This window comes from Oryzias latipes, chromosome 6 (genome assembly GCF_002234675.1).
Source record: "Oryzias latipes chromosome 6, ASM223467v1".
NCBI lineage: Eukaryota > Metazoa > Chordata > Actinopteri > Beloniformes > Adrianichthyidae > Oryzias > Oryzias latipes.
The window spans coordinates 11,775,711-11,791,399 of NC_019864.2; the positions used below are offsets into that span (position 1 = coordinate 11,775,711).

The 15,689-nt window shown below is 39.4% G+C and overlaps 1 protein-coding gene across 8 annotated transcripts in view; it reads right to left on the reverse strand.

Annotated features, from left to right (window-relative positions):
- The window catches only part of LOC101167956 (SRSF protein kinase 2), a 73,018-nt gene that overhangs the window by 6,744 nt on the left and 50,585 nt on the right, over window positions 1–15,689 (reverse strand). For 5 of the 8 annotated variants that reach the window (XM_023955648.1, XM_020703852.2, XM_020703854.2 and 2 more), the window contains 8 exons: window positions 12,701–12,809; window positions 11,255–11,342; window positions 11,059–11,146; window positions 10,873–10,979; window positions 8,106–8,271; window positions 6,954–6,994; window positions 5,212–5,539; window positions 3,910–4,755 (listed from right to left, as the gene is read on the reverse strand). In XM_023955648.1, coding sequence (XP_023811416.1) covers window positions 3,910–4,755; window positions 5,212–5,539; window positions 6,954–6,994; window positions 8,106–8,271; window positions 10,873–10,979; window positions 11,059–11,146; window positions 11,255–11,342; window positions 12,701–12,809 — 1,773 coding nt within the window. The remainder of the gene's footprint in view (window positions 1–3,909; window positions 4,756–5,211; window positions 5,540–6,953; window positions 6,995–8,105; window positions 8,272–10,872; window positions 10,980–11,058; window positions 11,147–11,254; window positions 11,343–12,700; window positions 12,810–15,689) is intronic. The other 3 variants (XM_020703856.2, XM_020703855.2, XM_020703851.2) reach the window with 1 other exon arrangement.

The following is a 15,689-nucleotide window of genomic DNA, read 5'->3' on the forward strand; positions in this document are numbered from 1 at the left end:
AAAAATATTCAATGTAAAAACAATCATGTGTTGGTTGAGATTGAAAAGAAAGATCTAGATTAAAAAAACTGACATGTTACATCATATGGCACTTTATTTTTTTACAAATATATAATCCTGGATTACAGATTTAAAAGATCACTTAAAAATAGCCTGTAAAATCCACAGGGAAACTTACTGAACAAAATAAGAAAAACAATATTAACCTAACATACTAATCTAAGCCATTATTCATCTTTAAGTTAACATGGATGGTAAATATTTTTGTACATCATAGCAGCACTGAAAGATAACTCTTCCAGTTTAAAGCATATGTTTTGCAAAAGCTATAATTCAGCATTTATTATTTGTTCTATTTTCTTCTGCTGGGATTCCACAGGATGCGATGAAAGCAAAGATAACAGGAACCATTATCTATCTACATTCAAAAAAAGGAGACTATTGGTCAAAAGGAATCAAATTAATGTAGTTTCAAACGGTTTTCTGTCACTGGACTTTTTCACTTTACAGTAGATGTTTTTCTGTGACATTGAGGACGAGATTTCTAATTTTGAAGCTGTAGCCTCATAAAAAAAAAAAATCTCTGAAACACGGCGCAAACATAAAAAACAGACATCAAATGAAAATACACTGACCAAAAATATAAACGCAACACTTTTGTTATTGCTCCCATTTTTTATGGTATGAACTCAAAGATGTGAAACATTTTCCACATACACAAAATAACCTGTTCTCTGAAATATTGTTCACAAATCTGTCTAAATCTGTGATAGTGAGCACTTCTCCTTTGACAAGACAATCCATCCCACCTCACAGGTGTGCCATATCAAGATGCTGATTAGACAGCATGATTATTGCACAGGTGTGCCTTATACTGGCCACAAGAAAAGGCCACTCTGAAATCTTCAGTTGTTTCACACAGCAGAATGCCACAGATGTCGCAAGTTTTGAGGGAGCGTGCAATTGGCATGCTGATAGCAGGAATGTCCACCAGAGCTGTTGCTAGGGAATTGAATGTCCATTTCTCCACCATAAGCCGTCTCCAAAGGCGTTTCCGAGAATTTGGCAGCACATCCAACCGGCCTCACAACCGCAGACCACGTGTAACCACACCAGCCCAAGACCTCCACATCCAGCATGTCCACCTCCAAGATCGTCTGAGACCAGCCACTCGGACAGCTGCTGAAACAATCGGTTTGCATAACCACAGAATTTCTGCACAAACTGTCAGAAACCGTCTCAGGGAAGCTCATCTGCATGCTCGTCGTCCTCATCGAGGTCTCGACCTCACTTCAGTTTGTCGTCGTAACCGACTTGAGTGGGCAAAGTCTCACATGCGATGGCGTCTGGCACGTTGGAGAGGTGTTCTCTTCAAGGATGAATCCCGGTTTACACTGTTCAGGGCAGATGGCAGACAGCGTGATACCATGACGAGATCCTGGGGCCCATTGTTGTGCCGTACATCCAACAACATCACCTCGTGTTGCAGCATGATAATGCACGGCCCCATGTTGCAAGGATCTGTACACAATTCTTGGAAGCTGAAAACATCCCAGTTCTTGCATGGCCAGCATACTCACCGGACATGTCACCCATTGAGCATGTCTGGGATGCTCTGGATCGGCATATACGACGGCGTGTTCCAGTTCCTGCCAATATCCAGCAACTTCGCACAGCCATAGAAAAAGAGCGGACCAACATTCTACAGGCCACAATAGACAACCTGATCAACTCTATGCGAAGGAGATGTGTCGCACTTCATGAGGCAAATGGTGGTCACACCAGATACTGACTGGTTGTCTGAGTCCCCTGACCCCCTCAATAAAACAAAACTGAAGATTTCAGAGTGGCCTTTTCTTGTGGCCAGTATAAGGCACACCTGTGCAATAATCATGCTGTCTAATCAGCATCTTGATATGGCACACCTGTGAGGTGGGATGGATTGTCTTGTCAAAGGAGAAGTGCTCACTATCACAGATTTAGAAGGATTGGGGAACAATATTTCAGAGAACTGGTTATTTTGTGTATGTGGAAAATGTTTCACATCTTTGAGTTCATACCATAAAAAATGGGAGCAATAACAAAAGTGTTGCGTTTATATTTTTGGTCAGTGTATGAAACTGCAGTGTGTTCCTTGGAGGGAGGTTAATTATGAGCTATGGTAAAGCCCAAAGTTACTTTAAATAACTTAATACAGAAATGACCAAACTGCAAAATGTGAACCAACAGAAACTAAAAGGAGATCAAACCACCAAACCTGCATGAAGGAAACTCGGATGACAGTAACTAGAAAACATGACCGCCATCCTAAAATCCCTGCAGCATGCAGTACTGACAGAGGAAAACATTTTCAGGCTGAAGGTGTCCGAAAAAAAGTTTGCTCACAAGCTTTATAGTCATAAAACAAAATATCATTTTTTGTTCATTCAGAAACTGTGGGGAGATGGGATGTGTTACCCTATATACTACAGTCTGATGAATCTGGGATTATTTCCCCAAAATACTAAATCCATGCTATTATATTTCAAAACATGATCAAACTTTAATTTTATTTGGTAATAAAATTAAAAGAAAAGAAACTTTTGGAAATTTTTATCAGAAAGTTTTAAATATTTCTGTTAAAAACTAAGTGAAAGTAGAAGCAGAGAAAAACTTTAAAGGTCTTTTTTTTTAGGGAAAGACTAGCCTAAAATTAATTCAACAATTGAACCCAGCTTTTGTAATCCACAACAATTACATTTTCACTATTGAGAAGGATAATTTTGTTATTTACTTTGTGTATGGGAATTTTTACATGGACATATGAAATGTATAAATATCAATTAGTGCATTTTTGAAGACATACACTTGTGTTTCTTGAGTGTCAGTGAATAAACGCTATAAACCAGGGAGGATGAAGGCTGTTTTATGGGGTCTGAGAAGTACTAAGGGCTACACAGGACCTGCTTACTGCACATTTCCCAAAAAACAAAACCACAGACCAGTACAGTAATAGTAATGATAATAATAGTATCAGTAGTTATTTTACCAGTAGGAATTGATTGCTCACATATCAATAGTAATTATTTTCCACAAATCAAATCATTGATTTACAGTAGCAATAAGAAAAACATGCATAAACATGAAACAATAATTTATTTCTGTTTAGCTGCTCAAAAATTTGAAATTTAGGAGGGACACCAGGAAATCCTAAACCCTCCAGTCAAAACAGGTTTTTGAGTTTTTCGAACACTTAATAAATGAAGATGAAACATTGCTTGCGACATTTTTAGTTTAATCACTAGATTTGTCTGCTTGTTTACCATGTAGGTGGGAGGCCTGACTGGCTTTCTTGTTCTTTATCAGTGCAGCTCTAAACGAAGCTTCGCTGAACTTTCTGGGATTGTTTTTTTAGGCCTTGTGAAAAAAGTCAGAAAAAATTGTATTTAAAAAAATAAGAGATACAGGGGATATCAGAATTTACTGTACAGTGCCCCCTGCTGTTATAAAGCTCCACCTGGTTACAGCCGGAGCAGCGGATCTCTCGTCTTTCCCGTCCTCCGTGTTGACGTCGAGAAAGGCTTTTGACTAAAGCTCCTCCCACACGCGGCGGGAGCTTCAGGTTGACACACTGTTGGACAAGCATCAAGCAGCAACTTTGACGCAGGTTAAAAGCAAAGACGGTGAATTTGAAGTTCATTAATGATGCGTACGAGCAGCGGGAGGGGTGGGGGGAATAATGGAACTGTGGCTAGTGATCCGTTGCACTCCTAATTTGTTCCAAACTCGGATTAAACTTTTTCAAATTTGATTGAATTCCATTGCCATCAGTGATATTCTTAGAGCATGCCTTGTGGCGCTTGGAGTGGTCCTCGTGGGCGACCGTGCGCTGGTGACCAATGCTATAAACGCTGCAGGGTCATGTCTTACCTTTGGGTGTGTCCCCCGTGCTCGAGGACGACACAGTGCGACTACGGTCTGCCGTGGGGCTACTGGGAGACGGTCCCGCTCCGATGTCTGCAGTTCCCACTGAAATGGGACTATCCGGCACGGGGTCCAGCGGCAGCTCAGGGAAGCGGGGCATGGTGCCTTCGTGCTGCTCAATGGAACCATTGGTGAGCCCCTGATCCCCCACTTCTCCATTATACAACTCGTGCCCGGAGCTGAGGGAGAGCTCCCTGTCTGTGTAGCTGAGCTCCGACTCCACCAGAGGGCAGAGGAGAGACTCTGGATTGGGTGAGGGGGGAGGTGGCGCGAGGGCGTTGTGTCTCAGATCCTGGGAGCTCACCAAAACATGCCCATTGGTTTTGGCTGCATTTGTTTTATTGTTTTGGGGTTTCACTGGGGAGGTGCTGTCCGTCAGGAGATCAGCAGTCGTATCGTCATCGTCTTCCTCCTCCTCCTCCTCCTCCTCCTCTCCGTCATCCTTATTCTCATTCAAGTCCTCTTCTTGCACCACCTTCTCCTCATTTGTTCTGCAGTCATTTTCTGCCCCTTCCTCTACGTCATTCTCTACCACATCAGTTTTTTTGTCCTCCTCCTCATCCTCCTCCACCCCTTTCCCCTTCTCATCACCTGTCCCTTTTATCCCCTCCTCCTGCTCTTCTTCCTTCTCCTCTTGCTCAACTTCTCCTTCTACTGAGCATTTCTCTAGTATAGGGGGTATAGGAGCATATTTTTCAGCCACAGGAGTCGATTCCTCTTCCTCCTCCTCTTCCTCCAGGTTATCCACAGGTAAACGAAGCTCCTCGCTCTGCAGCTGTGGAGATGCTGCACCTGATGATGACAGAGGAGCATGAGGGAAGAGGAAACTCAGTTAAAGCAGGAAGTGGGTGGGAGCAGGATAAACACCGAGCGCAACCAAAGGAATCGTAGGCAGTGGAGGATAACGGGAGAAAAGGAGGTTTGGTAGCAGGAGGCAAAAAGGGACCATGAAATACTGGTGGAGGAGGTAGACATACTTTTTTTTTAAAATTTTTATGAATCATCACAGCCTCCTGAATACCCAAGGACAGGAGTGGGAGGAGGGGTTGGTTTCAATTCAGACGGGTTTCATCACAGACAGGCTGCTCAAGCAGGCACACACATGACACACACGTGCACACAAGAGTTAAACTGCCACCCCCAAAAAACCGTAAAAGTGGTCTTTTCATCAGGATGATGTCATTTTTAGCCAAAGCTGTTGTTTTCTAAGACATCGTTTCAGAGGAATTCAGCTTTAGCTTTACTTACAGGTGTGATTCGTCAACCTGACGGGCCTCTCCCTTTCTCCCCCCTCGTCTTCTTCATCTTCTGCGTCCTCCTCCTCTTCGTCATCCTCGTCGCTCTCTCCGGGGACCAGAGCGGGGACTGCTGGCAGAGGGGCCTGCTGGGGTTGCAGCGGGGAAGACGGGTCCTGCTCAGCTTGGCCACTGTCCTCCCCCTCTTTGGCTCTTTCTTCTTTTTTCTCGGCTTCTCTCTCCAGAGCCTCGATCTCCAACATCCGCCGCTCCAGCAGCTCGGCCTGCCGCTTCTGTTTCTTTTTCAGCTTCTTTTTCTTGTTCTTGGAGATCTTTCCCATCTTGGAGATAAAAAAAAAACACAGGAGAGAAAGAGGGGAAAAAAAAGATTCAAATCTGAAGGTAAGGACTAACGATCATCTTGATGAATTTTTGCATCAGCAGTAAATCATCTGAATACAGCAGAAACCTCAAGAAACACTTCTTTTTTAGACAGATGAGATGTGTGGCCATAAAAAACTAAACTAAACAACTTTTACGCAGCAGCTCGGTTTCAAACTAAATGTTTGTGTATTTGCCAAACCCTGAAATGTACTCGCACATCAAAGATTTGATGATCATTTTAGAGTCATTCAAAAGGAATGTGATGTGTTGTGAGCTGGAGCTCATCTGAAGAGTTTTGTATTTAAAATAATTCTATTTCTTCTGTCTGCTCCTTTTCCAGCATGCATTGCGTTGTAATTTGTGTTAATTGTTGAGTAGTTTTCAAAGATGTGTTGGTGTGGTTGTGTGGTACTTTCATGAATAAAATAATCTAATTCAAAAATCTTGGGCCTGACAAAAGGGCATATTTTTTATATTAGAGTAAAAATAGCTATTCCATTCAATTCAATTTTATTTTTATAGCCCAATATTACAGCAATAGTCGTCTCAATGGGCTTCATTTCAGTAATTGTATAAGAACATCATAAAGAAAATAAGTCAAAGAGTTCAATAGGTAATGGCTAAACTACAAACTAAACAGACTAGGCTAAAAGTATAACTTTTTCTACAACTACAGGGTTAGCAACTTGGGCTAGCAAGGACGTGCAAAACTCAGCATAGGTCATACGGCATATGAATGAATATTCAGAATGGTCGCCGGGCAGTTTAGCTGTGTTTGGTGCCTCCAAAGTTAGGATCCGTAGCACTAATCAGTGTGTTTGTCATGGTAGAGGCACAAAGAGAGCATCCAAACTCTTCCCTTGTGACACCACAGCAACCTTTTTTACTTTTGTGTTGCAGAGATAAGTGACATATAATCAATGATTCAATTTCTATTCCTACGACCTAACCAGATCCATCTGTCTGAGGCAAGTTGATCAAATCGACCTAAAGCAGTCTACAATCCTTTCTAAACGACATGAATTGATTTTATTGATATTGGGAAGCCGTTATTCCACTCCAACGAATGGAAACACTTTGAATTTAGCAAAGTCATGTGACCAAACAGTGAGGTAGAATGTTCTAATTATGTTCTCTTTGGATTCTTTTGATGTGGAAAAACAACAGTAAAAATTTAAATAGATTTGACATTAACGTTGTTTACTTGTTTGTTTGTACACATTTATTTTACACTTGATTATCTCGCAAATAATACAAGGAATCTGGAAAGTTTCGGACTTTAGAGCATGTATGCTTCTTGCTTTGATTTTGTTATGTTGTGTGTGTTATGCGTGTGTGTGTGTGTGTGTGTTGTTCTTAGCTCATACTCACATCTGTTGTACTCACCGGTTTGAGCTGGGGAGCTGTGCTAACTGAGAGAAAAGAGCAACAGGAACAATCAGAGGCGTTATCAGCTTTCAGAGTTTTCTACATTTGCAGAAAAATCTGCTGCACACAGATGTGATGGAAGAAAATGGCAAAAACTTCAAGAAAATTCCTTGTGACTGTGCCCAAAACATTGCACGATCCCTGTTAAAGAAAGTTTTTTTGTTTTTTTTGGGGGGGGGGGGGGGGGGGGGCATTTTAGAGTTAAGAGTTAAGCACAATAAAGCAACTCTGCTGTGTTTTAGCCAATTTCAAATAAAATGCATCACGCTACATGAAAAAGCAACAAAATAGCATTTTATTCTGAAGGCACATCTTCACGTCTGATGGTTAACGTCAAAGAGCTGCAAGGTTGTTCTGTGTTTTCCGACTTTTCCCGTCATCAAGCCCTTTTTTGTTTTGACAGTCGGAGCTTTTCAGCTCATTTTTCCATGTTAAAAAAAAATGCAAAAGCGAATAAGTTGTTAGACTAAAAGCCCGGGAAGACTCGACTGGCTGATGCAAGCAACCGACAGCTCATGCTGAGATTTAACAAAAGTTGAGGGTTCATGTTGAGTTCGAAAAGATAGCTTTCTTTTTTTTTATTTCTTTCTGTCTTTTTTTTTTAATTCTTGGGGGGGGGGGGGGGGGGGGGTGCAATAAAGCAAAAGAGGGAAAAATCTCAGAAAAAAATCCAAAAGAAGAGCAGCTGAGGAAGATCAAAAGGAGCCGTTGGATAATGTAACTGTCTGGAACACAGGCTTTAACATCAAACGTGATTAGTCAGCAGGGACAGGAGCTTATTACAACGCTCCATTTGTGTGCTGGAATTTTAAAATAAAAAATCAACAAGATGACTTACTTACCTATTAGATACACTGCAAATGTCAGTATAATCCAGTCATAATTATCTTTAATATTAGGAAACTAGTATGTCAATGGAGGCTAAGTCTTGTGAGATCAGTCCTTCTTTTTTCTACAACTGTATTTAGTAATTACTAAACAAAGTTGTTGTTTTTTTTTTTTTTTTCAAAGAAAAAGAAAAATGCAGCTGAAAAAATGTTAAAGTTCCTCCGTTTCTGTCCGTGGATAAAAGCAGGAATGATGTGAAAGCATCACCTGCGGATCCAGACGGTGGAGGAGCTCCAGCTTTCTGCCATTCGGTTGCTTCCATGGCCATGCGCCTGACAAAGGCGTCATCTACACACATCAGGATGTTTTCTGGCTTGATGTCTGTGTGGATGATTTTACACTTTGAATGGAGGTAGTCCAGACCCTGCAGGACCTGAGGGCACACAGACAAAGTGGAACATGATTAGACTTTTTCTGTTCAGGTGTTTCGTTCTTAGTATTCAGAATTTCCATCTTTTCCCTTTGATCTCCTTCCTTAACCCAAAACACATGTAAAATTATTTTTTTTAAAAGAAGGAACTGTTGGTATTGTGGTTATTTTTACTTTTTTTTCTTCAACCCCTGAGGCTTTTTTGTTACTGAAGACAAAAACAACAACTTCTTTTTTTTTTAAATCCTGAAATAGCCTGTATGTGTCTTTCTGATGCTGCTCCACTAGTTCACATGTTAATCAGGTGGTAAACATCCCTTTAACTCCGGTCCCTGAGGCTTATTCAACTTTCTGTTTACACCACTTCGCTGCAAAAAAAGATGGCAAGCAGCTGCTGCTTCACTGTCAGTTGTTTAAAGACCCACTCCGATGAAAAAAGAGGGTTAAGGAAATATGTAAAGAAAATTACGATTCCTTTCTTTATTCAAATTGTTGTGAATTAAAAGCAGATGAAAAAATGCTATCGGAAAAAGCCTGTAGCAGAGACGTAGGTGCTACAATGAGCAAGCCACAAGCTCCCTGCTCCGCTCCATTCTGATGCATCCACCTGTAGACATATAGATTCATGTACGTCTTCCTTTTTCGCAGACGATCTATTGCTGTTGTTCACCATTTCTGTTGCGCCGCTAATGTTAGATTGGGAAGAGAGTGTAAACAGATGGATGATGGGAAGTGAGGACGGATTTACTCCACGCCTTACGTTTCGCCCACAATTCATAGGGGAAATTCTAATAAACTACTGCTGCTCAGCAGATACTATGTCCTGGAAAACAACACGGGTATTTTGATTTAGGCAAACAAACTCCATAATCATAATGAATAAAACAATAAATAAATAAATAAAAAGTTTATATCCAATTATGGACATGACAGTTTAGGACGTTACTAACAAAACAAACAAAAAAACGTTTTAAGAATTGCAATCTTTATTGTCTTTATGTAGATTTCATCAAACTTATATCAAAACTTTTTTTTGTATATATGATGTTTTTTTCTTAAATTAATTTATAGGAAAGGTTTATTGGCAATTACATAACCAACTGTCCTATTTAAAACTGTATTTTTATTTTACTTTGAGGATTGTCCAGTTAATTTATTTTTGGTCAACCAGAAAACAACCATCCTTTATAACTTTTTTTATATCACACCAGAAAAAAAATGGGAGAACAAATTTCAGGATGAATTCAGGACAAATTTCAGGACACTTGAACATTCCATATAATATCTTCAAAATAGCAAAAAATAGTGAAGTGAAATGATCTGTTTCCTGCTTTCACTTTCTCTAGTGCAGTGTTTTTCAACCAGTGTGCCATGGGAAATTGCCCTCATTAACTGATCTAAAAACATTTTCCATCTCCAGGAAATAAGCTCTTTGTTCATCCAAACAGGCCCCTCATAAAACACTGAGTAGTTAGGAATATAAAAGATCATAAAATACCTTTTTCTTTGTGTTTATTTGATTCTATTAAAGAAACTTTGATAAGAATGACGGTACCGCGATTTAGCCGTAGCTACAGCTGTTTTCGGAAAAGTTCCGCCCCTTTAACTGTCTCCACCAATCATTCTTGAAGGCTTAATCACATGTCATCAGTCTGACCAATCAGAAGTGGTTAAAGTCTTCACTTCCTTGTTCTGATTCTGCTCATAAAGTCGCTCAGTTTCAACAAAAATACCAGCTAAAGCTCATCTTTAGCGGTGTAGCTTTCCACAGAATCCGGTGTCAAACCGTGGAACAAGTGAACAAAACAATGAAGCTCAGAGACGCTAGTCTGTCTGCCACTACATCTCCCATGATACATTTGGCTAAAGTGACAGCGTCTCAGCGCACAATGAGTCTTTCCTCTTAAACATCTTGAAACCACAACGAACACACATCAAACAGTTTTTAAATCTTTTAACTTAACTTTTATTACATCTTTTAGAAAAAACAGCTGCAGCTTCCAGGTTTCTCTGCCACAATTATCACAAACATGCATGTGAGATTGCAGAGGGGCTGTAGATCAATACAGACTATGAGTTTCTCCTTTTTTTTATTTTTCGATGCCAGTTTGCCGCGGGATTTTTTTTTCAAGGTTAAACTGTGCCGTGGCTCAAAAAAGGTTGAAAAACACTGCCCTACTGGGTCTGTAAACAACTTTATTGTTTACAGCAAAGCATAAGAACATATCTTCAACAGTGATTACCTTTGCCCAACACACTAATGTGCAGAAAATACCTGAAGTTCCGCTTAATTGGCAAAACTTAAACTTAAATTAAAGATGGCAGCAAAAGACGCATATTTAAACTTAATATGTCTTTTTCCTACCAAGCCTCTTCCAACTGTAGCTGGTGGACATGTGCTAGTTAACAGAAGCAAAAAGAAGAAGCCCCTCCCTGCTTGTCAAGTGTAAACACAACGGGCTGAACATGCCCGGTGTGTACCTATGGGTAAATGTGATCTTATACATCATCTTTGTGATAAAGGTCTGAGTAATATGACAAGCTCTAGCTGAATCTATGACACTCTAATGAAAAAGTCGGTGTGTTTTGTGTGAACATCCTCACCTGTCTGATTATGCTTTTGACACACTGCAGAGGCAGACCTTGGTAGTTAGATTTAATAATCCATTTCAGCAGGTGATGACCCAACACCTCAAAAACCATGCACACATCTGTGAGGATGAGTCAAGGACTCCAACTCCAATCTCTTTGATGCTGGCTCCCACAAAGGCATCCTTTTAATTAGGATACGTATGCCGTTGACTCCAGAGATCTTGAAGTCGTCTATCAGCTGAACCACCATGTCCTTGTTGGGGTCTCCGGGGTCGCTTTCTCTCACCTGCAGGACAAGATGGTGAAGAGGTCACCATAGAAAAGTCTACGGAAAGAGAGGCTGTAAAGGAAAGGTGATGTTTGGGGGGATGGAATCAATGGATTTGATTCTCACACATCGCAGCAGTTTAATCTCATCGAGTGCCGTCTCTGTGTAGTGCTGGGCGCTCTTCACCACCTTCATCGCCACAAAGTTCTTCACCCTGCAATGCGACACAATGAAGAGGTTCAGAATTTATCCGTGTGAATATTCTAGTTACTGAGGTGTAGGGTGCCAGGGGGCTGTGAAGAAAAACAAAAACATCACAGAAAAAAAAAAAAAAAAAACAGCAAATGTAAAGAATCTTTAAGACGGACCATCCTCATTTTGGTCATCGCCGTGTTTTTCTTTTACAAGGTGCAGGCTGCACTTCCATGACTTCGTTTCTACTCCATAAGGTAAAAAAAAAACTTAATTTCTCATTTTCATTCAACTTGTTCACCTAAATGTCAAAACACGTTAGAAATTATCTGCCAAAAACCTTCTATCCTTTCATGAGGAAAGGATACTTACTATGCATTTCTATGTTACACATTACTGAACAGCAGTAGTAACAGTTTGCATTTTAAAGTCATTGCAATGGAACAAGCATACATATACTGTATACGACTCAGGCTACGTATACATTAATTATTTGGCGCGTCTTTTTTTCTACTGTTTACTAGCGCATGATCGCCACCCACAATCACAAAAGGTGTAATGTCAAAGCGGTGCAAATCTTGTAAATTGGGCTCGAAAAAGAAACGGTTCGGTTCAACGCTGGCGTCTTTGCAATGGCGGGACAAAACAAAACTGTTACATAAAAAAAAAAGAATGACGACAGCATTTTACAATGCCATCCCGGAACCAAACTGCTACAAACTAAGAAGAAAAATAAATCAATAAAAATAACATCATAAAACTACATCGCATGGTAAAATACATGAAAGGCAGATAGAAAATGAAATAAAATGAGTAAAAGAAAATAAGATGCTATTAACTACTGAGTAGTAGAAGCTGTTCTAAAAACGGTACCAATAACCACAGTGTTTCTGCCATAACCTGGGCACATCCAGTAGAAAAAACGCAAAATAAAACAAAAAGGAGCGTTTTTTAATCAAGCATAACCTGTAAATAATGCAGGTTAAGTAACTACAGAACAGAGGATGGCAGTTCCATGTTCATGTGATTAGTCTAAGGTCTTGACTTCTGAACAATCGTGACCAAACCTGAGACGATGACCACCGTCAGCGTAAGAAACACCAGTGACAACGCAGAGTGTGTTCGTGCACAAGTCTGTGAAAGGAGAAACTCCTGGAATGATGGTACTATCAATTATCAAGCCAACAGGTGTTGCCGTGTCAACACCTGTGGTTTCAGTCCCCGTGGTGACGTGGCAGGTCCTGTCAAAAGGCTCTGGGCTGTTTAAAGTTTCATTGTTTTGCTGGGGTGTGACACAAAAATGTACACATCAGAAGTAGGAATCTCAAAGCCTTTCTGTGTACTTTAGTGTGTTTGTGTTGATGTGTTTGTGACACTCACTGAATATCCCAGCATAGCCATACGGTGGAGAAATGGCCCCACCCCAGCTTTCTGATCACATGGTACCGTCCGTTAAATAAATCCCCAATCTTCACGGGATGGTACCCTCCTAAAAAAAAATTTAAAAAAAATAATAATAAATGAAGGCTGCAGGCAAATGTATTTCATTACAATTCACTATTATATTGACAAATGAGTACAAATAAAAGGGAACATGAAGACTTTCCAGACAATTTAGAGGAGTACAAAAACTTTCTTTTGAGAAAATTCAGAAAACATTTTTGAGATTGCAGGTTATTTCTTATATTCAAAAAATAAAGAAAAATGTCAAAAAACAGATCAGAGGAAGACTGACAAATATATAAAGACAAACTGAGTGAATGGCATTGATCAGAATTTGACTGAACACTTTCTATGTAAGCCCCAGTGGCTCAGGCAACAAAAGTTGTCTTCTAGCTTACAAGCAAACAGCTGTGAGACCAAAGCAAACGAAATATTTGTTGAAAGAAAGATTGAGAATTTTGACTAAAAATCCAAAATAAGGAGTATAAAGTGAGAAAGACAACAATAAACCCCATTAATACAGTCAGCCCTTTGATCAGAATCCATCTGGGGGACCTACATAATAAGGAAGCCTATTTGTGCCTATGAGGATGAAGAGAAAGAAACTGAGGAAGACCAAATAAAGGCAGAATCTCAGACTGAGGCAGACCATTTTAATCCCTAAATACCCAAAAGACATTTTCTTCTGGTCTTTCATAGTTGATTTGAGTTTTTTGTTTTGATTTGTTTATTATTGGAGGCAAGAATTAACAGCAGCCAAAAAATAATTAATAGAAATGAAATAAATAAATAAACAGCTTTCAAACCTGACCCTGTGTCAAAATTTCAATGTTCTTTATTTATCTATTTTTTGTGGAACAAATTTCCATAAACTTTAAATTGCCCTATCCAAATTAAAATGGGCAGTTAAAGCAATGCAAATTACATAATATACTTAAAAGAATAAAGAAAGAAACATAAATCATGTGGTAGAAACGACGTGGTTTTCCAACCAACATTGTAATGAAAAAAAAAAAGACATGAAACTAAGATATCAAACTGTAGGTAAAGGTCTGAGCCAATAATGGGTTTAAGCTTCCATAAATGAATAATGAGTCTCCCTAGATTTAAGATTAGTACCTTCAGGAACAAATGAGGGTGAGACCTTAAATGTCGTCCTGGAGCATATCGCTGCAGTTCTGATAATTATGACGGAATGAATTCATTACGAGCTTTAAGATACCAAAAATCCTATACTGTATTCTCAAATGAACAGGGGGCTAACGAAGAGCAGCAAACTCAAATGTGGTCATTGCAGCAGCAGTTCTGATTGAGCAGCAGTAAAAAATAGGAGAGACGACCGATTGAGACTAAAACAGAGGACAAAAAAAAGACCACAAAGTTGATCTGCTGCTCCCAGTCAAAAGAGTTATGGATAATTACAGCTTAATGACTGCTGGGAGGAGGACGCAGAGAACCCAGTGAGCTGATAACTCTGGACAGCCAAATGTAATAGCTCTGCCTTTCCAAAAAGAATTGATTTATTTTCTTTTCATTTAGGTTAAGAACATTCATCACCATCCATACTTTCAAATCCTTAAACGTTTGGTAAAAACAAACTACGACGGAAGCACAAAAACAGGGATTACTCAAACAAAGAGAGTTATGAGAAGCTTGAAGAATAAGTGACAATAATTTTAGGTTTCCACAGTGGAAAAGTTTATTTAGCAGCCAATGAGTTAAAGAACACCAGTGGATTTCCGTCTGAAAAGATACGCTGGAATGTTGGTATGGTTTTTTAACATTGCTTTTGCTGTGTCCTTGGAAAAACAATTTAAAAATCATTTCAAGTCTAACCTTAAACGTCTAAATGCAGTAGAAACTGTAAGCAAACTCAGAGACATAATAATATCAAAAATGTGGAAACATTCAAGCACCTAAAACAGGTCAAAACATGAGTACAAAGCAGGAAACCAGTGACTCATAAATCTCTCAAAACATCTGATTTACAGAGAGGATTAAGTGGCATCACAGGTCTAGGCTTTTTAAGATTATTAATAATGATTTTTGAATATGGTTTTTTTTTATTAATATTTTTGAGATGTACCAAAAAGTGCACCTTAATGTTGTGATGTTTTTCTTTTAACTTAAGTTGATCTCAAATTGGCAAAATATTCAAAATAATTGTTATCAAACCATTTAAAATAGTTCAAAGTTTTCTCCAAATCTGGTCATCAATTTTTAAACTTTAGATTTTGAAATTACCGAAACATAAATGAAAAAAACCCTTTCGGTCGACATATCTGTTCCTTTACCGGCTGGGTTGAAACGGGTTGCTTGTGAAATTTTAACACATGTTCATCATCAGTGATTTAGTGTGCCTATCTTTAACTCACTGTGTTTTAGTCACATGCACCCATACTGGTGGGTTTGGGTTCTGCAGGTTTTTGTGTTGTCCTGACCCACAGAGGGTCCTGGACCTGAGCGACTGCATCTTGAGGGGACAGCAGGGTTGTGTTTAAATTCCTTCCCTACTCACTACATAGTGCACTATATAGCGCGTTCACCATTTTGTAGTTCTCAAATCGAGTGCCCTAGAAATTTCCCAGAAGTCTTTGCAAAAAAAGACTTCTCTAGATTGGCGAATCAGACCACAATGCATTCCATTTGAACATTTTTTGCAAAGAAAACGCATTTAAATGTATTTCTTTTGGTAAAATATCAAGGTTTTCAACTTCAGAACACAGTGGATTCATAAATAGTCATCGCAAAATGCTCATTCATACCAATGAGATTTTTACTTCGAGAAATCAATGACGTCATATTCGCCGACTGGAAAAAAAAAGAAAGTAGTGAGCATGGTGTCCCAATAGCTTTTAAAATCCAGGGCTCCACATAGTCCCACACTATATCATGTTTTAGTAGTTAGGGGTTAGGGGGGAACAGA